Below are 24,564 nucleotides of genomic sequence, written 5' to 3' on the forward strand. Positions count from 1 at the left end.
CTTTCTCACCCTGAGTCTCTGCTGGGCTGATGTTCGAGGTCGCACTCTCGTCTCCTGCATCAAACTCCTGCTTCCTCCTCTGGGTACCATTCACCTGAGTTTAGGTTGAAGCCGTCACTTCATGGCCTACTGACCTCGCATGAAGGAGAATTCCACTCATACTAACACGGCTTCACACATTTCATCCACTGATCCATCTCAACCCTCTGACTGTAGAGCCTCTGAAACCTCCTGAACTGTTCTTCTCTGTTCTGACAGGAAAAATAAGAGCATCAAGCAGAAACAAGCCATCCCAAAGGTAAAGCGTCCGTCAGGTTCAGTGGACGAAAACTGAAACAGATCCGTTTTATAAGATTGAATAACTACAAGTAGGAAATGAATGTATGTTGTTGTTATTCTGCAGAGTTTGCTGGACTCACGTTCTCTAAAGCTTATTGTGAGTCTGACTCTCCATGACCGCACTACCAAGTCTCTGCTCCACCTGCACAAGAAGAAGAAGACTCCCAGCATCAGCGCTCAGTTCCAGGTAACATAAACCACAGCGGTCAGTGCTACGTTCTCTCAGACCGGCATCGCTTCAATGTTTGCTTGGATTCTTTTCTCTCCTCAGAACTCTCTGACCAAACTGTTAGAGACTCTTAATAAGGCCGAACCTTTCTTCATCCGCTGCATCCGCTCCAATGCTGAGAAGGTGAGAGGCTCATGTGTCATGTTTTTGGTTACAAGGACAGGAAACGGTAAGAATGTGGTCATCCCAGGGTGCTTTCTCTGTCTGTGAGCAGAAGGAGATGTTTTTGGACGAGGCCTTGGTGCTTCAGCAGCTGCATTACACGGGGATGCTGGAGACGGTCCGCATCAGGAGGTCAGGCTACGGAGCCAAATACTACTTCCAGGTACCTTCCTTCTTCTGTACAGTGTCACAACAGCGACGCAATGATCAAGACACTATTTAAAATACTAGATATATAACTATTATAAGGTATTTTAGTAGTAGAATGATTAGGAATTTGCTGATTTTTTTTTTTTTTAATTATAGTTTAAAAACGTCAATGGATGATATTTTTTTCTCCTGCAGGAGTTCATACAGCAGTTCAGAGTTCTGCTGCCAAAGAACGCCTCTGCTTCTAAAGAAGACATCTCATTGCTGCTCGAGAAAAAAATGGGCCTGGACCCCACCATGTACCAGATCGGCAAAACCAAGGTAACCACACAGCATGCTCGACTCGTTTCGCTGCTGTTGAGTATTTGTGTTTTTTGCGGGGCTGGGTATTGATTAAAAAAATGTAACCAATTAATCGCAAACCAGCAGAAAATAATCACATTTAATTTTTATTTTTAGTTACAGTATCTGGTGACAACTTGTTATCTGCAAATAATCACAAAATGAAATCATACAAAAGTGTATATTTAGAACATTTATTTTTAACTAAGGCTGTCAACCAATTAAAAAAAATAAAAATTAAAAATGTATCAGATTATTACACTTTTGTGTTGTGATCAATCGCTATTAATCACAATGTTTTGTTAGATAAATTTGATGACAATACGAGACTTTTGAATGAAAACAGGCCGGAGAGAAAATGTGTCCTTCATTTTTATTGTCTGAAATGTTTAAATTTATCAAGTTCTAAGAAAACAGAGATGTTGATATACAGAGAAAAACTTGTTCCAGTCACTGCTGTATATCACCACACAGAGCGCTTTAAAACGTTTTCCTTCATTTTCTGGACAAAAAGAAGCTGTAGGAGGTGAACTTCCTCTCTAAACTGAAGCTTTATTTAACATATTGTGACCTCTTTGGGGAGGTGTCCCACTGGGCGGAGGCCCCGAGACAGACCCAGGACACGCTGGAGTACGACTACGTCTCTCCACTGGCCTGGGAACGCCTCGGGGTCCCCCCAGAGATGCTGGAGGAAGTGGTCTGGGAGAGGGAAGTCTGAGCATCTTTGTTTTAGACTGCGACCCCCGCGACCTGGTCCAGATGAGCGGAAGAAGTTTGATTGATGGTTCCTAAAATTGCATTGTGTCTGTTTTCTTCAGGTGTTTCTAAAGGAGATGGAGAGGCAGAAGCTCTTGGACATGCTGCACAAGGATGTGATGCAAAAGATCATCTTCCTGCAGCGCTGGTTCCGAGCTCGCCTGCAGAGGAAGCAGTTTTTTGAGATGAAACAAGCAGCTATTATCATCCAAGTAATTTCTTTTACACTAATCTCTCAGTTTTTAACTTGGAGGCATTTGAAGCAGACTCTTGACTTCTTTCTTTCGTGTCTCCCAGCGCTCGTGGCGTGGCTTCTGCAAAGATGTGCAGACGCGACACGCAGCCACTTTGATCCAGAGCCTGTGGCGGGGGCACAGACAGAGACTGCAGTTGAAAAAACAAAAACAAGGAGCGACGAAGATCCAGGCTCTGGTCAGAGGACACTCGGCACGAAGAAGGTAATAAAAGCGGAAAACTCACGGCTGATGCTTAAAAATGTTGGTTACATCATGACATGCTGAACGTTCCAGATGTCAGTCCATACGAGAGGAGAAACAAAAGAAAGAGGAGGAAGAAGAGGAGATGAGGAGGAGGGAAGAGGAGGCAAGAAGACGAGCAGAAGAAGATGCAAGGAGGCTGGCTGAGGAGGAGGAGGAGAGGAAAAAGGCTGAACAGCTGAGGCAGGAGCAGGAGGAACGACCGGCTGGAGAACCTCAGACGAGAGAAGATCCAGATATAGAGCTGATAGCCGAGGGAACGCTGGATAGAAACCTCCCCGTCCTGGGAGAGGACAACGAGGAACAAAAGCAGCTGAACAGGGAGGAGGAGCTTCAGAAGAAGTTTGATGTGGATCATCTGGGCCCCCCGTCTGAGGCTGGATCTCAGACGAATAAGGAAGAAGAGCAGAAACCGTCGGACTTGGAGGGAACTGCCTTCACTGGAGAAGCAAACAAAAACTCCACAACTTCTGCCGAAGAAGCCGGACAGAAGGAGACGCAATTCCATCCCGTCATCCGGCGCCCTTCCGCTCAGAGCCAGGAGAAGAGAGAGCAGAGGAGGCGACGAGGCCTGGAGCACAACCAGAGAGAGACCGAACGCGTCGCCTCCACTTCCTCCTCGGCCGCAGGCCAAGACCAGACACCTTCAAAGAGCAAAACCCAGGAAACCTCCGGACCGAAGGAGCGATCGGAGATCAAGGAGCTGGACCAGTACACCTTCGTCGCTTGGAAAATAAAGGAAGACAAGGGAAGCAAAAAGGAGCCCAAACCACCCTCCACCGGCCCTGTCCGTCCATCTTCTCTACCCCTTCAGCCAGCTGACCTTGAAGGCGAGCCGGGCGACGGTTTGGGGGCTGTGAATCTCCATCGCCGCCCAGGAGCAATAAAGGAAAAGCCGGAGAAATGGAGGGGAAGGAGGAGTAACGGGGAGATCGTCCCGGAGACCTCCTCTCCTCCACCTCCAAACAAAGATGAAAGGATGAAGGACGCTCCTGGGTACGTCTGCTGCTACCGATCCTCACATTTACTCAGGATAAAGCAACCAAACAGAATCCTACTGACGATTATTCGTTTTTATTTGCAGAAGCAAAACAGCATCTTCTTCATTTGACCGATTGTCTCCTGGTTCTGAAGGAGCCAGCTTCGCTCCACACAGAGAGGTAAACTTCTCCAGTTCAGACGCCGTTAGTCTAACTTCCTCCACATAATCAATGTTCTGCGTTCTGCAGCTTCGTTCCTCACCAGAGAGCAACGGGGACTCCTCCAAAGGAACCTCGTTCAGGCGAAAGAGTCACGAGAGTTCTGGTAGCCAAGACTCGGCCCACCTAGTCGCAGTCACGCCAGACAAGTGAGTCCTTTTGTATTTGTGATAAAAATCATGATTTTGGTAATTTTAATATGATATTTAGAAACAAATTTAGCTCAAAATTGCATTTCTGAGTATGTTTTTAACCCTTTAACACCTACGCTTCAAAATATCCGCCTAGACTCGTCTGCTAATTTTAACTATGAAAGGGTCAGAGAAAGTCCTGTAAATGTGTTCGCTTGCCCTTTTTTTCCAGAAGACTTTAAATTTTGAATATATACCATCATTTTACAATTTATTATTTTTCATAATAGTGTTATAACAATTTAAAAAGTAAATAAACACAAAATTGAAATGTGTTTTTTAGAGTTTTTAGTGAGGAAAATTGTGAAAATGAAACAACAGGGTTTGATTGTTAAAAGTTTAAATGTGTCCGTTGTAAAGCTATTTACAACAAAATGTCTTTATCATTGTCTCTAAATTTGCAAAAAACAGCGCATAAGATTTAAATATCCACAGCCGTAAATGAGCAAAAATGTGCAAAAAAGCTACATTTTGGCTCCTACTCCATTTTTAGCTGAAAAACTACAGAGGAAAAATGCAAAAATGTGAACAGCCTGAAATATTTCACGTAAAGTGTGATCCTTTTTGAGTATTTTGTGCTTTTATGTCTCCAGGTCAGGTGGTTTTCTCAGCAAAATCCTGAAAAAACGACCCCACAAGGAGGCTCAGACTCCAGATAACGGCGAGCTGACGCTGGCTCAGAGTCTCAACCACAAGTCAGCATCAGGAGAAGGTAACGCCAGAACCGCTTTACACCAAACACTAACACATATGAACGCGGTTCCATTCACATTTTTCCTCCCTTCAGGACACTCATCCAGGCCCATTTCACAGCCCCACATCGACCATCCCGGGAGGACTTTGGGCAAAAACCCCTCCATCAAGATCAGCCGGGCCACTCGGGTCTCAGAGCAGCTGAGCGCCTCGCTGGACCGAGAAATCACCAACACCAACGAGCTGCGTCACCTCCACGAGTTTCTGTCCAACCAGGTGAATACCGCCGACCCACTTCAGGTAAGCAGACGGTTTTACAGAAATAACAGGTTCCTGTTTTCTACAGGTTAATGATTTCCGCTCTAGAGGAAACCCCATGTCAGAAACAGAAAAGATCTTCGTGGAGGCGACCTGGGAGTTCCGGAAAACCATCAAATCCATGTATTCTCTCTCTGTAAGTTCCTGCACAGACTCTGATCAAAGCTTCTCCTCGACGTCTGTTCTCATCACATGTTCTGCTTCTGGTCGATCTCTATCAGAAACCAACAACTGGCTATAAAGGCCTGATGGCAGGTTACCAGAACAAAGTCAACCACATAGCAGGCAGCAAAAACAAGGAGGAAGTCAAACTGGTGGTTAACCTCTTCCAGACCGTGCTGGACGGCTTCATCAGAGGAGAGATCAAGAAGGAGGAAGCCGAACCGGCAAAGGTGACATGAATGATGGTTATGGTCCAACTGTGGAAAGAAGAAAACACTCACTCACTCACTCGTTCATTTCAGCCTCTGAAAACCCGGAAGAAAAGAAGAAAAAAGGATAAAAGTGTAAGTGAAGCCTTTGGAACTTTGAAGGATTTTCAGGTGGTTTGAGGTCTAACTGTGTGGACCCTTGTCTTTCAGATGGAGAGTCCTCTGGATCACGTTTTCATTAACTATCAGGTCAGCATCATGCAGTCATGTGACCAATGCACCTCCTACATCTGGGCCATGGAAAAAGCGTACATGTGTAACTGTGAGTACCGACCAGACAAAAGCTTTAGATTGAAATATAACAGGAGGAGTTGAAAACATCCTATTTTTATTTTTATTTTTATTTTTTTTACAGATTGCAAAATGGTCTGCCACAAGAAGTGCCTGTCTAAAATAGTGACCGACTGTTCCTCCTTCTGTGCCAAAAAGGTTCGTCTTTAGTGCAAAAGCCAAACGAAAAGGCATTTTTAGACTCGCCGTATTTCCAAAAGAGCTGAAAGCAAATTTTGACATCTGCTGTCTCCTCAGAACGACGAGGAGTGCAGCGGCCACCACTTCGGGGTGAGGGTGTGTCGCCTGGTCAATGAGAAGAACCCGGTTCCCATGGTGCTGGAGATGATGCTGGAGCATGTGGAGATGCACGGCCTCTACACAGAGGGCATCTACAGGAAATCCGGATCTGCCAACCGCATGAAGGAGCTGCACCAGCGCTTAGAGTCAGGTGAGACCATTTTGCCATTTTTGATTTAGGTGTATTTTTACTAATCTTTACAATATTTAAAAAGATGATGATTCAGCAATCTCAGACATCACAAATATTCGTACCTTCTTTAAGTATTCGGAGACTTGTCACATCCGTGTTGTCTTATCAGGGAGTTTAAATCTGTTCCTGGTTGTTTTTGATTGTGTTTCACGTTTGTGTTTCATGCATTTAGACCCTCATGTAGTTTGTCTGGAGGACGAGCCCATCCACACAGTGACGGGTCTGGTGAAGCAGTGGCTGAGGGAGCTGCCGGACCCGCTGATGACCTTCACGCTGTACAATGACTTTCTGCTGGCAGTAGGTGAGGAAACAGAGATTGAATGGGAAATTTATGACTGGATTGAAAAATATACAGATTTTACGACAGAGTGTTAGGGAAACATTTTATTAAATTATGACTTTAGAGTCGTAAATGTGCGGCAAAAAAAATCCTAGCTGTTAAATTACTAGAATAAAGTCATATACTGTATTTATGACTTTAAAAGTCAGAGGCTACATTTATGACTTTTTTCTCATAGATATACATGTTTTAAAGTCGTAAATTTAGTACTTTAAAGTTTGTGAAACTACAACTTTAAAACAGATAAATTTACGGGATATCAAGGACAGGAACTGCAGAGATCCTTCAAGCTACCAATCAGTAAAAAAAACATGAATAAACTGTAAATCAAACAAAGGAGCTTCTAAACATTTGTAATATTATCAATAAACATTCAGTTTACTTGTTCAAATCTAAGATTCTCTGAACAAGTTGAGTTTATGATGCTCATAACGTACATTTTCTGGACAATTGTATACTTACTTCAATCTCGTAAATTTACGTGAAAAAAGTCTTACACTCCTGAGATTTAAAGTTGTTCGTTTATGAGAAAAAAGTAGTAAATTGACCAGATTTAAAGTAATAAATATATGACTTTAAATCTCCTAAAAAATCAGTTTCTTAAATTTACCAGAAAAAAATAGTAAATTTATGAGATTTAAAGTAGTAAATTTACTGCTTTGAATCTAGTAAATTTGCAACTTTAAATCTTGAAAATTAGTGACTTTAAATCTCCTAAATTTGTGACTTTAAATCTCTTCAATTTATGACTTTAAATCTCCTAAATTTATGACTTTAAATCTCCTAAATATGCAATTTTTTTCTAGTTAATTAATGACTATAAATCTTGTCAATTTGTGACTTTAAATCATGTAAATTTTCAACACTAAATCTTGTAAATTTACCAGAAAAAGTTGTAAATTTATGAGTTTTAAAAATCTAATTTTACAGGAAAAAAAGTCATAAATTTACAAAATTTAAGGTTGTAAATTAAGGACTTTAAATTTTAATCTAATAAATTTACAGGACTTAAAGTCTTAGATTAATGACTTTAAATATATATATATATTTGATGATCCTAATACTCTTTGGTAATGTTTATTTTTTTAACCTATTTTTAAAAAAACGTTTGAAATGAATTTGATCCAGGAAGTGATACCCAACAGTCGATGTGGATTTTGTGAATTTTTCCTTTTTCTCCTCCTAGAGCTGCCAGAGAAGCAGGAGCAGCTCCATGCCATCTATAAGGTTCTGGAGGAGCTTCCTCCTGCTAACTTCAACACTTTGGAGCGACTGGTGTTTCACCTCGTCAAGTATTTATCCCCTTCATATTCCTATTGGTGTAAAAATAGTCCTCAAATCTTTGTAAATGAGGATAAAACAGAGCTCGTTTTATGATTTGACTTTAGACGATCAATTAAGATGATTGTTTTTGGGTGGATGTGGAGGAAGCTTCATGATTTGTGTCCCCACTAATAGGGTTGCTAAAGAAGAGCCTCACAACCGCATGTCCTCCAACTCGTTGGCCATCGTGTTTACGCCGTGCGTCCTGCGCTGCCCCGACAGCGAGGACCCGTTCCTCAGCATGAATAATGTCAAAAAAGCAACAATGTAAGCGCATTTCCTAAAGTCCTCTCACTTTTTGCCATCTCCTGTTGCTTTCTGCGTTTACATGTCGCTCCTCTTGTTCCGGCAGGTGTTTGGAGATGCTCATCAATGAGCAAACCAGGCGCTACAATGAAAAAATGGAGGAGATTGAGCAGCTAGAATACGCCGAAGCTCTGGCCGTCAACCAGCTGAAGCTCCGGAGAAAGAACACGGTGAGAAAGCCTGGCTTGAAACCTTTGAAAGGAACACCAAGATGTCCTCGACTCGCTCTTAAACCAGAGTGTCATCGCAGGAGTTTAGTTTGACTCGTGGACCGCCCCGGTCACCAGATGTTTGTAGGTCACATGGGTAACATGGTCAATGTTCCTTGTCTCTCTTTAGCCCTTCCGGCATTTACCTCTCAGATTCTCAGCTCCTTACAAAGGAGTGGTGGTATGTATCCCACAATCCTCCTGGTCCTGTAGCTGTAGTGGTTGTGTGGTAGTAGAACTGCCTGTGCATGTAGATGTGGAGATGCTCTGACTGTTTTATTTTGAACGCACACATTAATACTGTTCACTCTGTCATACTAACGGGGAGGAGAATGCATGCTGCTGTTAGTTTGGTTCCTGTTCTGCTCGTCGCATGGAGGGTTTCTGGAACCAAAGTAGTGCTGGGATTTCGGACTCCAAAGCCCGGCGTTAAGCCTTGGTCACAACTCGGGGTGCAGCGGATCACAACGGTTCAGATCGTGTTGCAGTTTTTGAGTCACGGTTTGGATCAGTAAAAGAGAAAAAAAAAAAAATGAAAGCTTGCAAATACACATTTAATAAAACATAAAAAAAAAATGTATATATCACATCAAAATATTACTTCATTGAGGGCTATTTATAAAAACAAATCATGAATGTTATATTTCAACTCAAGATGTTTCTATTTTTAAAAGAAATTCTCAGGATGCTCTTTTCAACAAAGTGCATTATAAGGAATTTCATCATGAAATACAAAAATTATATAAAAAAAATGTAAAAGAGGGTATGTCAGAATTTACTACTTACATTCTTTCACTGTGTCCCGCTCCAGTAAAAGCTCCTCCCACTGGTTACAGACAGAATAGGGGCGCGTTTCAGGTGTTGTTCCTCACATTTACAAATGTCTCATTTATCTCTGGGAGAATGCCTGAATGATTTCATTCAGATGTGCACCAGTGCTTGTGAACATCTCTTCAAAATAAATAAACCCGATCTCTTGTCCTCCATGATGACGTCGACAAAAGCTTTAGATGGAAGCTCCTCCCCCTTTCCACACACGGTGGCAGCCTCAGGGTAACACACTTTTAGACAAGAGTCAAGCAGCAACTTTGACGTTTGTTGAAACAAAGACGGACTGCATGAATTTGACGCACAGATTGGGTTGAACGGACAAATATTTTGCAGTGCGGATCATGATCATCCATAATCCGTGCGGATCACAATCATCCGTGATCCGTTGCTCCCCAAGTCACAACTGTCCTCGCGTGTGAATACGTACAAAAAATGGTCAAACCTGTACGCTGGTGGCCCGCACAAAATATCCCAGTCCCAGACCCCTTTGTGAGCCTGCAGAGAGAACATGTTCATGTACATTTTTTTCTATGGGTGTGCTGCGGGCGACAGGTCATAGCAAACATTTATACAACACACACTATTTAATTATGATTTTGCAGGAAAAAGTTTAGGGACTCTGCTGATTTTCCCATTAGCCCTTTGTTTACACTCGCTTATAGCATCCTACAAGCCCAAGCTAACATTAGCGCATCAATAAATAAAAATAAAACAGCGAGCGATATCGATAAATGAAGACATGAATGGATCCATTTGTCTGCAAGTTTTCATTGGAGTGGGTCTTAAAGATGTTGCTGCTCCTCTCTATGACCCAGAAACCCACAGCTCCCGTATGGGACGGGTCCACGTGACCCAGAGACCCACAGCTCCCGTACGGGACGGGTCCACGTGACTAAGGCTTCAAGGACGCATCTCGTTTGGATCGTTCGCTGCATTTCTGTCTCTTATTCATATTTCAAACTAATATATTAGCTGTGGTGATGTGATTGGTAGCTGTAGTAAGATGGGACATCATTGACTATTCACCTTCTCTGTTGTTACATAAATGGCTGTTCACAAAGATGCATGAAGAGAGGCTCCGCCCACTCTGCTTTCATCAGCCGACTAACAGTTTTCTGGTTCCGTTTTGGGTAATCGTGTTACTAATGTTGGGTGTTTTTATGGCGTTTCCTGGTTTTGGAAGAGATAACGTGTGAATGTTCTGATGTGAGACGCTGTGTCCTGTTCAGATGCACGAGAAGGTGACCTCGGATCTCACCGTGGTTCCGGAGAACGAGCCTCTGGACTCGGACACGGAGGCTGAGAAGAGCCTGGTGGAACGCATCAAGTCCATCAGACACGAGAAGTAAAGCCGCTCTTAGCTTTTCGTGTGCGCTCGTGGAGGCGTCCTCCTGACTCGTATTCTGTGTGTCCTCAGAGACGACCTGGCCTGCAGACTGCCAGAGATGGACCAGCCCGGTTCTGACCAGGAGAACTTGGACTCTGAAGCCTCGCTGAGCTCAGAGAGTCTTCTGGACGACCAGCAGCGTTCGGCCCACAGCTCGGATCCTGACGGTCAGTGTCAAAGCGCAGTCTGGACTCTCCTTCCTTCTACCTGTTCTGTCACTCGTCCGTGGGTTTCTGACTGCGCTGCCGGGCCACTGGGTTGGGCCCTTGCTGTCTTTTGTGGTACAGGTCTGGACCAGTGATGGGGATGTGGGCGCTGATGTCTGTTAACAAAGCAGGTTGGAGGAACAGCAGCCGTGTTGGTGTGCATGTGGTTTGGTGTGGCACAGGAAGCATGCTGCAATAATCCATTTAGAACATTTAGAACCATGCTTGAGATTCCAGAACCTTTTCTCTAGGATAACATGGTTGCATGATCTTCAATTTGGTATCACCTTCTCAGCACCTGTGTGTGGATTAAGGAGCTCAACGAGTTTATCTTCCTCGTTTTGATTTTGTGTTTTCCTGTTTTTCTCTTTTCTAGGTCGAGGTGGCCTCCAGATCAGGAGACACAGACCCGTTTTCCCCACCAGACCTTTAGATCTCACCCAAAGGTCCAAACCTCCAGAAAACCTCACTCCTTCCAGCTCCACCTCCTCCCTGTCAAGCTGCGCTTCCACGACCTCCGAGTCCTCAAAGTCCTCCATCAGGCTTCTGCTGCACCGCCGCAGCCCCATCATCCCAGACACCGTCAAACTGCCCCCCGGCGTGCACTCCCAGCCGCCGGCGGGCTTGGGTCCGGCTCAGGCCGGCTCTCCGCCCGGAAGGATGACGTTTCCGAATTTGGTCAGGAAAAGAGAAAACCCCGCCCGCCGCAAAGACAGCACCCGCTCGCTGTTCATCGACAGCTCCGAGTGCGACCAGTTCAGGAGTTTCTCCTCCTGCCCGCCTTCGGCTTCCTCCTCCTCCACCTCCGTCTCCATGGTTACGGCGTCTCCTCCGCTTCAGCATCTCACGATAGGTACCTCAGCAGCCCAGAGACGGTTTTCTGACCCAGACATACCGTACATGGATGAAGATGTCTGACCAGAAACATCCGAACAGAGAGGACTGTCTAAAGGCGTTCTGGAGCTGTGTGTGTTCGTGCACACGGACGCGTTCTTCCACAGCTCCACAACAAACTCAAGTTGACTTTAAAAAAACGTGTCTGTAAACTTGTTGAAAGTCTTTTGAAAAAAAAATAACTGGACAAGTTGTTGGTGAGCACCTTTGCTAACATTTGAAAATGTTTTGGTTTACTGAACTGAGCTGAACCCGGAGCTGCATCTCCTGCAGTTTGTTGTTTTCATTTTTTTACTTGTGCTAAATTGAAAAAATGATTGCAGCTTTCATTTGCACTTTTCTTCCTTTTTTGTTTGTTTTTAAGGAGCTAAAATGCTCACTGAACGGCTAGTTATTGCCTTTTACATCCAGTTGATAACATTTCCCATAATGCTAAGGGAGGAAGAGCTCTTTGGAAGCTTTTTATCGCGACCAGCTCGTGAACAAACCTTCTTCTTTTAGCCTCAGATGTCACAGCTTTTAGATGGCAAAGGGAAATGGGAGCAGCACACGCCACTTTCTCCACGGAAACAAAAACAACTCCAGCCACGACACGCCGCCATACCTTTAAAAACACTTCCTGAGCGCCGCCTCTCCCCGAATGAACGACGGATCACGTTCTGCTGAAGCACAACTCTGGCCGACGTTGTACGAAATGTAATACTAATGCTTTCTGTGACTGCTGAATTCTGTTAGGGTTTTAAGGACGGCGTTCCGTCGTCTTATCAGTGAATGTCTGAGACTGAATGATTCCAGCTGTTGTTAGTATTAACAGGAAAATACAGAAGATGATGCTTGTAATGCCCAGCGTTTTGTCTTTTCTTTGAAATGTGGAATTTGGAGGTCTGAAAAGAGGAGATTTCTGGATTCGGATGGAGATATCTGAGCAGATCCTTCTCCTTAACCCTTTAGCACTCGAGCTTCTTTGATTTACCGTCATTTTTTAATTGTTAACATAATAATTCCATCAGATTCTGAAGGAGAAAAGCGGCTCAAAGGTGTTAAAGGATAAAAAAAGATTAACATTTTAAACTGTGTAACTGGGTTTTGGAGTTTTTAACCTACTGTGTACCCAGTACACGACCTTGTGGGACGCCAGGATTAATGCTCAAAGTGGATAATTGATGGTTCCAGAGTTTTACTGACTAAAGACAGTCAGTTAAAAACTGCAAAACCCAGTTACACCGTTTGAGATGTTCATTTTTTTAACCCTTCAACACCTGAGGCGCCACTTCTCTCCTTAAGAATCTACTGGAATTATGGTGTTAACGGTTGAAAGTTACAGAATGTTCAAAATGTTGTGTTTAAGTGTCACCAGAGACGCCTCAGGGTTGCTATTGAGATGGAACCGAGAGACGAACGGAAGTTTAAAAAAAAATTTAAATTCATTCATTTGTGGCGTCCCACAAGGTTGTGTACTGGGCCCTCTGTGTTTTACCAAACAAAAAACGGAGGTCTGTTAATGACCCAAATGAGAGAGACGCTTGGTGACGATAACTAAATTCAACAACACATACAACTGAACACACACACTCATGAGAGACAAAAACATCAACAATGAACTGTATCCACACTCAACAATAACACTTTAACACTACCATGCAAACTTCCTGCACTTTATCTGCTTAATTTTAAATCGTTATTCTAATGTGTTTGGTAAAATACAGTGGGCCCAGTACACGACCTTGTGGAATGCCACAAATTAATGGTAAAAAAATGTTTTCAATATTTTTTCTTTTCTGTTGGTTCTATCTCCAAAGCAACCATTTTATTTATTACTCACCTGGGAATGACGAACACTTCTATATAATTATCAGAAGAATTGGCAAAAGTAAATTTATGGATTTCCTTAGCAACTGAGGGGTTTTTTTTTTTGTTAACCATGCCCACATTCCTAGTATGTTTAAATCATATGTCCTTCCATTATGTTCTGCTTGAGTCAAGGATTTATATAGTCAATTTTCCACAATATTTCGGTTATAAAATGTGCGAGCAACAGAAGAATGCCACTCAGAATCTATAACTTCTAAATCTAAAATGTATTCCTAAATAGATCCTCAAGGAGGTGATGGATCAAAATCCCAAAGGAGGAGCTTAAATTTGTAGCTGGTACTAAATGGGATTTTTTTTAATTCATTTGACCTCTTCTCAAGGTCAAAGGTCAACAAAACGTAGGTTGTGGACTTAGAGATTATTTTATGGTTTCTCTTGCTGTGATGTCATCGTTTTTATGGGAAGGGGTCATTCTCTATATGGACTTCCATCGGGTACGGGGTGTGTGCACATTTAGGTGAGGTTTTGAGTTTGTGGTGGGAAACTTCTTAGAAGCGTCTTTTCCCACACAGCAATCTTTCATTTTGCCTTTTGTGGTTAAATCTTTGTCTTTCAGCTGCTGAAATCATTCTCCATCCAAGCCTAGAGTGGGGAACCCAAGGACTGCTGCGTCTGCACTTTTTTTTTCCCAGCTGTCATCCCCCCCTCCAGACATGATTGATCACCTGTATCAGGTGTGTCCAGCCAATTAGAACATTTCAGAACAGGAATGGAGCCCTCTGTCCTCAACCCATCCATGACCTCATCCATCAACCTCCTCTTGTTGGCTCCAACCTCATTTTATCCACATCATCACTTGTTCCTCCTCTCAGACCTGCTTCCCTGCATATCTCCAAAGTGCAGAGTAGGTTAAATAATAAGAGCTATTTTGATTTTGCATTTGAGTATATAAGTGTTTTAATAAAAGCAGCAGATAAATTAATTTAATGTTTTGATTTTTGGTTGGTGCTTTGAGCTTTTTGCTTCAATTTACACTATTGTCAAAGTAAAAGAAGGCGGTGAAGATACTGTAGGTTAATGCAAACAGTTGAGTTACAACAACAGGAATTATGGAGCGCAGGAAAGACATTAATACACTATCGGATGGGTTTTTAGTGTTCAACAACTGTAGGGTGTTTAGACCAGGGGTCTGTGACCTTTAGTGTTACCATTTTCTCAGTGACCAAAATCCAGCAAGAGCCACAAAGACCTCAATATTTAGAAAAATAGACTTTATTTATGCATTTGTGGCCATTAAATCATTTATTTACAGTATCAAACTTGCATTGATTGAATGATATGATTTTCTTTGTTTCTATATTTAATCATTTTAACTTAGTTTACTTTTGAAAACATGAAAGTTCCTTTCAAAATAAAACTCACCCTGTGTCAAATCCTGTTAGAAAGCCAAGTCAAACATGGCATTTTTTATCATTTTTCATTGAGCTTTCCTGCTTTTTTCTCATTTTAAATTTTGCTAACATTGACTAGCATCTAAATTAAAAAAAAACAAAACATATTTAGTATGACGAAACGACAATAAACCCCTGATCTAAGTCTTTTACCATCATTTTTCTGTCATTTGATATTATAAAAATCTAAATATAAATGACTAAGTTAAAACATTTACTGCAGCTGAAAGTTTCTCTTGTAGTTATTTTCTGCAAAAATTGGAAAAAGTCACACTAAAGATGAATGAGTTCTGAGTGTACTATGCACATTTTAAATATTAAAACGTTTCACTCTGGAGTTACTGAACTTAGTTGCCAGTTCATTACATTATGTATCATGTGACTTATTAAAAATATATATTTTAGCACTATGCGTATGTAACTTAGAACTCCTATAGCAAAACGTAGCTTTAAGTCTACTGCAAACATACTATACTATTAATTATATTACATGGGATGCAGTATACTTGGAGTTTACTTTCTATGTACTATCTATGTTTTTAAAACTTAAAAATATTCCAATTTTATCAGAAGAGTTCAGTTGGTTTGCTTCCTACACTACAGTAAATTTAAAATAAACTTCAAATGTAATATTTTTTTTGCCAAAAGACTTAAATATTGTGTTAAAACTTGTAAACTTTATTGCAAAATAAAGCATTACAAAGAAACAAAATGCTGAGTATAAAAAAAAATATAAAATGCTATAATTGTGCAACACTGAGATATCTATTCTATCTAATTCATCTACAATTATTTTTACTCACTAATATTTTTTTTTAGAGCAGCAAAGTAGGTATTAGTGTCAAACATTTTCAAAATGTGTAAATATTCACAGAATTTGGAATTTACCTTTCAAAATAAAGCACCCCTCCCTCCCGTCCTCCTCAGTCTTTGCTTGTGACGTCATATTTTCGCGACCGAGTGACAGCGTCAAACATGGCTTCAAGATTGGAGATTAATTTCATCAGATTGTTGTCTCGCTGTGAATCTATCGCGTCGGAGAAGCGAGGAGAGACAGAATGGAGACTGGAGAAGGTAATAATAAGTCTGTAATTATGGGCTGTTTTATCATCGGAAGCAAATTTTAAGTGTTGTTATGATTAGCTGTGTAGCTGTTAGCATTAGCCGCTGTTAGCCACGTCGTCACTAAAACCAGACTGGTTTCTTTGAGCTGTAGTTTCTGGAAATGATTGACCAAATTACGTTGGTTTAATCTGTTTTTTGTTGTAGTTTAAAATAAACCTGTAGACTTTTATTATGTATATTGTTTATGGGCTGCTTGACATGGCGTTATTTGAGTAGTTTATTCATGTGAAAATATTTAAGGGAGGTCTCTGTTATCTGTTAGCTAGTTCTTTCTTTAATAAACGTTTACACGTGCATTTATTTACAACAAATTTAGATATTTCTATTTACCTCTATTTATATTACTATACATTTTAAAGAGTTATTTTCTGTAGTCGATGCTTTGTCCTTCATCTTTGAATCAGGAAAAACTGTTTGATGTCCCAAAAACATCTTATTTGGATGATTTCTCCTCTGTTTCCTCCTTTTCTCCTGTTCTTATGCTTCCAACTCCACTGGTAGACAGTCCTCTTCGTGTCTTTAGTTTAGAAATACCTCTTTTCTTTTACAAATGTAGTACTTTCCTCGTGTTGTGTGAAGGTTCTCTGAGTTCTGGTCTCCAGGTCAGCTGGATTTTAAAGGTTAATCTAGAATCTGTTTGGCTGCTCCAGTAGCTTCTTGAGTTCTAACTGTTGGAGAATTTAGGTCAATAATGTCCTGAAAACTTCAGCAATGTATAAAAAAAAAAAAAAAAATCCAGATACAAAAATCAACAATCCAGTGATTACCCGGATGATCCACTGGTTTTCTGCAACATGGTTAAGGTCCTGGTGGAGGTTCTGTACCAGGAGTGGGGGAACCTTTTGACTTTTGGACCAAAAAAAAAAAAAATGCCAGAAGGACCAAATCTGTAGAGTCTTTTAGTAATCAACCTCTTAAGAGAAATAAATAACAAGGAATATGGATGAAAACATGCTTTATTTATTTATTTTTTTGGACATGTATATGTTAAAATGGAACATTTTGGAGTGTTTGTCAAAACTGTGACTTTTATTCTCATTTTTATACCAATTGATTGCACTGTCCCTCACGGAGAAATGGAAACTTGGAGAAAGCCTGCGTTCATGTGGTGATTGGAAAAATCACTCAGAAACGTAAGAAAAACAGCAAATCTTCCAAAACCACATGAATACAGAATCATTTTCTGTGCCTAAACAAAAGTCAATTTATGGAGAGACACTAGAGTTACAAGGAAATTGACATATTATTATCAAAATAATTTATTCAAATTTTATAGGTCAGATTAAATAGTTTAGCATGTAGCCCCGGGGCCGTAGTTTGTTCTATACTGACACACTTTGCTGTCATTTTGTATCTGCCAAGATAACATTGAGTTATTATACTTTTTTGCTTCAACTCTTACGTTTTCAGAACATTGTTAACCTGAATTTTTGAACAACACTTCTTCTAGATCAACCATGAAAGTCCAGCAGACCTGAAAACCAGAATTCTGGGAAATTTCTCCTCTTTTACAAAGTCTTCTATACTGATAAAAACGTCAAAACTTTTCCAAATATAAACCATCCAATATTTTGTTCATATTTAACTCTTCTATTTTCTTTATTTCCCAAAACAACTGTATTTCATAGATTTAAGATATTACACAAATGCAGTTTTTAAAGTTAAGTTACAGTGTTTAAACTAAATTTGGAAAAAAATGACAATTTCTGTTTTTCAGTACGTTGGTGCTCTGGAGGAGATGCTGATTGCTCTAAAGAAAAGCCCCAGGTAAAGTCGCTTGGTTTTTTTGTACTCTTAATGTGAAAGAGCAGTTTTAGTCGGAATATTTTTTTAAAAAGATTTTGTTGTTTTAGTTGGTAGATGGCACAGATTTCTAATTATTGGCACAATAAATAAACAAACTGTCTTTATTCAGCAAACCCACACCAGAGATCCTGACTGAGTACATCAAAAAAGTCGATTTTTTAAAGGGACTTCTGGAGGCTGAGAAGCTGGTGAGTCTTAACTTTGCATTAGGGCTGCCACAAACGATTGTTTTAATAGTCGACTAATCACCGATTATTTTTTCCAATTAGTCGACTAATGCGGTCATGTGGAAACTGGATGTAAAACGCACATCTGAACCATCGTTAGCTTTAAATTAACTAAAGCTGAATTTGGCTGCTGAAGAAATCGCTGAAGCTGATTGTTAGCTAAAATATTAGTTAAATGCCAAATTACCCTAAAAAACTGAAAAAAGCCTAAGTTAGCAATAACAACTAGCATGTAGCTGAAACATTAGCTAAAGTCCAAAATAGCCCAAAAAACGAAAAAAAAAAATTAAATTAGCCAAAACAGCTAGCATACAGTAAAATATTATCTAAACTTCTAATTAGCTTAAAAAACTGAAAAAAATCCAAAAAATCCAAAATAGCTAGCATGCAGCTGAAATATTAGCAAAACCTCAAATCACTAAAAAACTTTAAAAAATCCAAAACTAGCCAAAATAGTTAGCATGCAGCTGGAATAATAGCTAAACTTCAAATTAGTTTAAAAAAACGTAAAAAATCACAAATTAGCCAAAATAGTTAGCATGTAGCTGAAATATTAGCTAAACTCAAAATTAGCCTAAATAACAGAAAAAAACCCAAATTAAGCAAATAGTTAGCATGCAGCTGAAATATTAGCTTGACTTGAAATTTGCTTAAAAAACTTAAAAAATCAAAAATTAGCCAAAATAGTTAGCATGTAGCTGAAATATTAGCTAAACTCAAAATTAGCCTAAAAAACAGAAAAAAACCCAAATTAAACAAATAGTTAGCATGCAGCTGAAATATTAGCTTTACTTCAAATTTGCTTAAAAAACTTAAAAAATCCAAAATTAGCCAAACTAGTTAGCATGTAGCTAAAATATTAGCTTATCTCCAAAATAGCCTTAAAATAATGTAATAAATGCCAAAATAGTCCAAAAAGCTTGCACAATCTCATTATTATTTTCACTTTTACTACACTCCAACTACATATAACAGTCGACTATTAAATTATAGTAGTTGTCGATTATCGTGGCAGCCCTACTTTGCAGTCATTTACTCTGAGCAGCTCGTTCGTGGTTCTTCATGATGGTTCTGAAAGGTTTCCGTGTTTTTCCTGCTGCTGTTTTAGTCTTCACCGACAGAAAAGGCTTTAGCGAACCAGTTCCTGGCTCCCGGTCGGACTCCCACCGTAGCGAACGAGAGGATTTCTGCAACGAAGATGGTCCACATGCAGACGAAGGCCAGATGCACCGGAGAGATGAGGGACGAGCTGCTCGGCACGGTGCGACCACGGCCAAATTCAGCCTTTTGTCTGTTTTCATATCGTCCTATTTCTGTTACTCACATGCTGCTCTTTTGTGTCACAGCAGAAGTCGTCAGGCGGAGGTTAGCATCTCCACAGACACCAATATTTACAACTTTCTATTCTAATTGGAATCATTTTAACATGTTTTCCTCCTTTTTTTACCTTCAGGAGCGTCAGACAGAGATTTGAGAAACAGAAGGTAAACTTCAAGTCTTTCCTGTGAGACTCCTTCCTGTTATTTGTTGAAACGTCTCACTCTTGGGTTTGGAACACGCAGAGGACTTCCTCTGGATGAACGTCAGTCTGCCGCTGAGCTGGACGCCGTCCTGCAGCACCACCACAACCTTCAGGAGAAGCTGGCGGAGGACATGCTCAGCCTGGCCAGAAACCTGAAGAACAACACTCTGGCGGCGCAGAACATCATCAAGCAGGACAACCAGGTGATTGGACCTTGATGAGGACCACAATAGTGCAGCAAAACCAAATGAGTGTGATTTTTCACTTTTTCAGTAAAATGTGAATTTAAAACCAACTAAAAGAGAATTTTATACACAAAATGAGGTTAAAAGGTTCTTTTGTATTTGATGCATCAACTCGTTAGGAGTTTTATAGCGAAATTACAGGAAAATTAACCCGTTAAAGTCCCACTCTGATCATATTTTTATCTACTTTAAAAGTGTTCCCAGTCGACTTTTAATTATGATTTTATCCAAAATTTGAAAAAAAAAAACTTTAATTTAAACTCTGTATTTTCTATGTTATAAATACAATCTTCAAACTGCATTTTTTGTCATCTGATTTATGATTTGAATAAAAAAAATACTCAGAAATGCAATTTTAAGCTTAATTGTAATAATAAAAATAAAATGTTTTTTTAGAGCGTCTCTCAGAACTCTCAAGGATACTGTACAAGTGAAATAAAAATACATTTAAAATTAAGTAGCAGGGGTAAGGATGACATTTTGAACAGGTGGGTTTTAATTTAAAGATAGAAGAACAGCTTGAGATTTTGACTTCGGGGTGTAGTGAGTTCCAGAGTTTGGGAATTTTCTGTAAGTTCTTCCTCTATCATGAGAAAAATGCAGCAAGTTTTCTTCTTCTAAGAGTCAGATTTGAGACTTTAATTGCATAAACTTGAATGAATGTGCAACCAATATAAATAAGGCCTGTAGTTGTGTCTCTGAATAGGACGTTACGTACATTTATTTTTGGATTTCATAAACTTTAAAGTTTTTGAGCAAAATATGCCCCATTGGAAATGAATGAGAAAGTCTTCAAATTAAAAAAAAATAAGTAGATTAGCAACCTTTAAATATATTCATGTTCTATGTTTTAATCTTTTATGGTAATCTTTAAAAAATGTGGAGTTAACCCAATATTTTAGCAACATGCTAACGTTTTTGGCTAATTTGTTGTCAACTAGCTTCTATTTTAGCAACTGGCTATTTTGGGGTTTAGCTAGTAATTGATCAATGTTCTAACTGTTTTGGCTAATTTGGAGTTTAGCTAATATTTTAGCAACATGCTAACGTTTTTAGCTAATGTTATCTACTGAGGTTTTTATGCTAACTTGGAGTTTAGATAATTTTTTATCAACATGCTAACGTTTTTGGCTAATTTGTTATATACTGGTGTTTTTTAGTTTAGCTTTTAAATTAGCAACATACTAACGTTTTTGACTAATTTGTTATTGACTGGTATGTTTTAGTTTAGCTTCTACTTTAGCAACAGGCTGTTTTCGAGTTTAGCTTGTAATTGAGCAATGTTCTAGCTGTTTTGGCTAATTTGGCATCTACTGAAGTTTTTTTTGGAGTTTAGCTAATATTTTAGCAACATGCTGACATTTTTAGCTAATGTTATCTACTGAGGTTTTTATGCTAATTTAGAGTTTAGCTAATATTTTAGCAACTTTATTTTGGTAATTTTGACTAATTTAGTTTAGTTAGAGGCTTTTTTGGAGGTTAACAAGTATTTAAGCAATGTGCTAGTTTTTTTTTTTGTGGCTAATTTGGAATATACTGAGGTTTCTTGGGGCTAATTTGGAGTTAAGCTCATATTTAAACAACACACTAAATATTTTTGCAAAATTGGCATGTATTGGGTGTTTTTACAGTATGTTACTACAAAATGCTCATTAATTTAGGTCAACTTCAGCGCTCTTTCTTAGTTCTTTAACAACATTTTCAGTCCTTTAGCAAATTTAACATTATGCAAATAACTTTTGCGTTTTCAGTAAATCCCTTCAGCAATTAAAAAAAAAAACTGCGTCAACATTTTCAGCAAAAAAACTTCAACATCTGCATTATCACAGGTAATGCAACTACTGTTAAGTATTTCAATCAGTGGGAAGAAAAATGATTTGTTGCATTGTAAAACTTTATCTATTTTTATGTTTTTAATTTTAAATACTGATGTTGATCATCAAAAATTAGCAGAATCAGGAAGATGTTGCTATGCATCATGGTTATTGTATTTTAGAGCAACAAAAGTAATTTAAAAAATGGCAAATATTGAAAATCTGTTTTTATTTATTTTTTGCTTTGCCTTCATCTGTCCACAAGGGGGCAGCAGAACCTCAGAAATATCCATGCTTTCTCTGCTGACCCTCTTGTGTCCTCCACCTCACAGACTCTCAGCCAGTCCATGCGTCAGGCGGACCTGAACTTCGAGAAGCTGAAAACCGAATCGGAGCGTTTGGAGCAGCACACCAAGAAGTCTGTGAACTGGCTGCTGTGGATAATGCTCATCCTAGTGTCCTTCACCTTCATCAGCATGATCCTCTTCATCAGAATCTTCCCCCGGCTCAGATGATGACGGCCCAGAACTCCTTTTAGTCAAAAACAAGTCACAATGAAGGAGGAAAGTACTCGCACTTTTGTGAACTTTCTTTGAAGTCCACCTTCTATTGAAGCCTAGCAGGACATAAACTAATGTAAAGAATTAGCTGCTGGGGCTCAGGAGGAGCGGCGCAGATGTAAATCCCTCTTCTAGTAGTCGGCATAGAGAGCCCGCCGTCTTCCCGCTGTGTCTGTGTGCCGCCGTTATGAACTTTCCATCGTCGACTTTATTGGATTAACCCAGTAAGACCTCTAAACTTGTGAGTTAATATAGACGGTATCAGGAGGTTCAATCTGAGGGGCACAGAGTCGGCCCTAAGAAAAGCTCTGTAAGTCCTCAGCTCAGTGTTTTGTGTCCTTTTAATAAAAACTCGGTTATTGTCGACGTTCCGTCTGAAAACGACGAGTTCCTCCAACTTTTCTGTTCTTTAATGGAAGCTGGTTTTCAGGTGTTTATGAAGAATGGTTCGGTTCTCATTAATGTGAGGATCCTGGGGGGGCGCCGACCCCTTTGACCCCCGTCGGTGGCGTTCCAGAAATCTTATTTAGAAAGTTCTCTGAGGATAGAGATGGAAATAACAACCGACCACGAGAGCAGATGAGTCGGTGTCAGAGCTGCAGATCTGCTGGTTGAATCTCTCCTCTCACCGCTTCATCGGTAGAGTTCTTTTTCCTTCATCAAAAAAGTTTATTCCATTAAAGAAACTCAGTTTTTGAGATAAAACAATGAGTGTGCAGGTAAAGAAACATGGTGATTTTTGTGACATCATATTGCAAGCAAAAGTCAGTTTTAAGATAACATTTTTCTAAATTGCAAACAAAATGTCAAGTGTTGTAAATGAAATATTGAATATTTGCCTTTGTTTTGCAAACTAATTTTTCCTTACAAAAAGTATTTTTGCATTTGCAAACTTTAGCAATTCTTTTTTTTCTTAAAATAAAAAAAATGAGAAAAAAGGTTTGGAGTGATTTTTGCAACTTAGAACATTTTAATCTCAAAACTTTGACTTTTATTTGCAATATGGTGGCACAAAAATCACTCGATTTATAAAAAAATAATAAAAAAACGCTACTTTAGATGGTGCAAATCAAAAAATTCAACTGCACCCAGTTTTTTGGCTGGAAGACATTTCACCTCTTACCCGAGTTATGAAACATCTTCAAGTAAAAAAACTGGATCCAGTTGAATTTTTAAGAATTGTTTGATTTTCTCAATGACTATAAAATCTCCACCAACATTTATTTGGCTCATTAAGAAGTTTTAACCTTTGGAAAGACCCTCTTCAGTCATATTGTGGTTAACTTTCAAAGCGTTTCTTGTTGTCTTTAATTATGATTATGACATTTTAGGCAAAATAAAAAAAAAATTCTGGGACATAGTTTCTGCAGAGCGACAGTAGTTCATTAGAATTTGGTTGGTGCCTAGCAACCCCGCCCCCCTTCCCCTCCCAGTTGTATCTTGGGTATTTTCTACGCTCTTTTTTTTCAAATGGGATTTTTTTATTTTTTGCTCCCGATTTACAACAATTTGAATAAAGAAATTCTCAGAAATGTAACTTTCTACATATATGTCTTCCATCGTCAGTAAAATGTCACAAAAATGAGTCTAAAATTACAATGTTTGCATTGAAGTGGGACTTTAAAGTCTCCTTTAAAGCTAAAAAAATAATAAAGTGAGCTGAATATTTTGTGCAAATCAAAGTTTTCCTAAAGCATTTCCACTGTCACAGACTGTGATGTTGTGATGAACGCTAAGAAACCTCATTTAAACTTTTATTCACACCAAAAATGAGCGTTTGTAATGTAGACGTCCTTATTTTTATGAAATATTAGCACTTCTATCTTTATTTTAGTTTTATATGTGCAGTTGAAACCCTAACAACGTTTCCTGCCTCCTCCTCATTCAGGCTGATTTGAGGGGTCGTCTCTGCACAAACATCTGAGATAGCGGGCGGCCTCGGGGCGTCTCGCTCGTTTGTTGTGACTACGCCGTATTAGACAAACATTCATATTGTGTCTGCAGACGTTTGGACCTGTCTGTTCTGTGAAATGTTTTTAATGATTCTTCTGAGAGGCTCAGGAACATAATGTGAAGGAAGCACTGGAGGACCTCCATCTTCTCCTGTTTTTTTACTGTGGCCGCTGCAGCTCGGAGGATTTGGGTCGCCTAAAGAGATGAAGGAGATTATTTTTTCTTTTATTTATAAAAATACTACTTTAGGGAGTGAAAGATGTGAGGAGGGCTCTTCTGGTCCTACTTTATTCTCTGATATTTAGGAGAAAAAAAATCCAACTTGGACGATAAAAATTGACTTTTGCATCTCTAAATCTGTATTACTTTTCTTTTTCTTTTTTTCCCCAAAACGACTAATTTAATAGTTGATAAGTCGTTACTTTGTATTATATGGAGTCAGAGTGTAGTAAAGTTAAAAGTTAAAACTACATTATGCTATCT

The 24,564-nt window shown here is 39.5% G+C and overlaps 2 protein-coding genes across 9 annotated transcripts in view; both read left to right on the forward strand.

The window, feature by feature from the left end:
- LOC112150904 (unconventional myosin-IXb) overlaps positions 1-12,406 on the forward strand; it is a 59,720-nt gene extending 47,314 nt beyond the window's left edge. For 5 of the 7 annotated variants that reach the window (XM_024279435.2, XM_024279438.2, XM_024279437.2 and 2 more), the window contains 26 exons: positions 259-298; positions 404-526; positions 611-691; positions 783-893; positions 1,076-1,201; positions 2,041-2,190; positions 2,276-2,436; positions 2,509-3,471; positions 3,560-3,635; positions 3,705-3,823; positions 4,459-4,577; positions 4,653-4,834; positions 4,905-5,012; positions 5,098-5,268; positions 5,341-5,382; positions 5,458-5,569; positions 5,663-5,736; positions 5,836-6,028; positions 6,243-6,371; positions 7,597-7,702; positions 7,869-8,000; positions 8,086-8,209; positions 8,379-8,429; positions 10,309-10,424; positions 10,497-10,633; positions 11,049-12,406. In XM_024279435.2, coding sequence (XP_024135203.1) covers positions 259-298; positions 404-526; positions 611-691; positions 783-893; positions 1,076-1,201; positions 2,041-2,190; positions 2,276-2,436; positions 2,509-3,471; positions 3,560-3,635; positions 3,705-3,823; positions 4,459-4,577; positions 4,653-4,834; positions 4,905-5,012; positions 5,098-5,268; positions 5,341-5,382; positions 5,458-5,569; positions 5,663-5,736; positions 5,836-6,028; positions 6,243-6,371; positions 7,597-7,702; positions 7,869-8,000; positions 8,086-8,209; positions 8,379-8,429; positions 10,309-10,424; positions 10,497-10,633; positions 11,049-11,590 — 4,288 coding nt within the window. In that variant the 3' untranslated portion in view covers positions 11,591-12,406. Of the gene's footprint in view, positions 1-258; positions 299-403; positions 527-610; positions 692-782; positions 894-1,075; positions 1,202-2,040; positions 2,191-2,275; positions 2,437-2,508; positions 3,472-3,559; positions 3,636-3,704; positions 3,824-4,458; positions 4,578-4,652; positions 4,835-4,904; positions 5,013-5,097; positions 5,269-5,340; positions 5,383-5,457; positions 5,570-5,662; positions 5,737-5,835; positions 6,029-6,242; positions 6,372-7,596; positions 7,703-7,868; positions 8,001-8,085; positions 8,210-8,378; positions 8,430-10,308; positions 10,425-10,496; positions 10,634-10,753; positions 10,804-11,048 lie in introns of all 7 variants that reach the window. The other 2 variants (XM_024279440.2, XM_024279436.2) reach the window with 2 other exon arrangements.
- A 3,338-nt stretch (positions 12,407-15,744) lies between these two features.
- Positions 15,745-22,512, forward strand: use1 (unconventional SNARE in the ER 1 homolog (S. cerevisiae)). Of its 2 annotated transcripts, none has more exons than XM_024278115.2 (8): positions 15,745-15,903; positions 17,672-17,721; positions 17,870-17,948; positions 19,096-19,248; positions 19,334-19,352; positions 19,441-19,471; positions 19,550-19,712; positions 21,901-22,512. In XM_024278115.2, exons 1-8 carry the CDS (start codon positions 15,805-15,807, stop codon positions 22,081-22,083), a joined length of 777 nt encoding a protein of 258 aa, XP_024133883.1. In that variant the 5' UTR covers positions 15,745-15,804; the 3' UTR covers positions 22,084-22,512. The 2 variants fall into 2 exon arrangements, with proteins under 2 accessions (XP_024133883.1, XP_024133884.1); XM_024278116.2 differs by having other exon boundaries at positions 19,337-19,352.
- The last annotated feature ends 2,052 nt before the right edge of the window (positions 22,513-24,564 follow it).

Source organism: Oryzias melastigma, linkage group LG4 (genome assembly GCF_002922805.2).
Source record: "Oryzias melastigma strain HK-1 linkage group LG4, ASM292280v2, whole genome shotgun sequence".
Lineage (NCBI taxonomy): Eukaryota > Metazoa > Chordata > Actinopteri > Beloniformes > Adrianichthyidae > Oryzias > Oryzias melastigma.

What these genes read in the sequence shown, in the direction of transcription:
- use1 (XM_024278115.2), top strand. Translation starts at nt 15,805, where the DNA reads ATGGCTTCAAGATTGGAGATTAATTTCATCAGATTGTTGTCTCGCTGT. An exon ending in GCTCTAAAGAAAAGCCCCAG is followed by an intron (nt 17,722 to 17,869) that starts GTAAAGTCGCTT and finishes GTCTTTATTCAG; the next exon opens with CAAACCCACACCAGAGATCC. An exon ending in TTCTGGAGGCTGAGAAGCTG is followed by an intron (nt 17,949 to 19,095) that starts GTGAGTCTTAAC and finishes CTGCTGTTTTAG; the next exon opens with TCTTCACCGACAGAAAAGGC.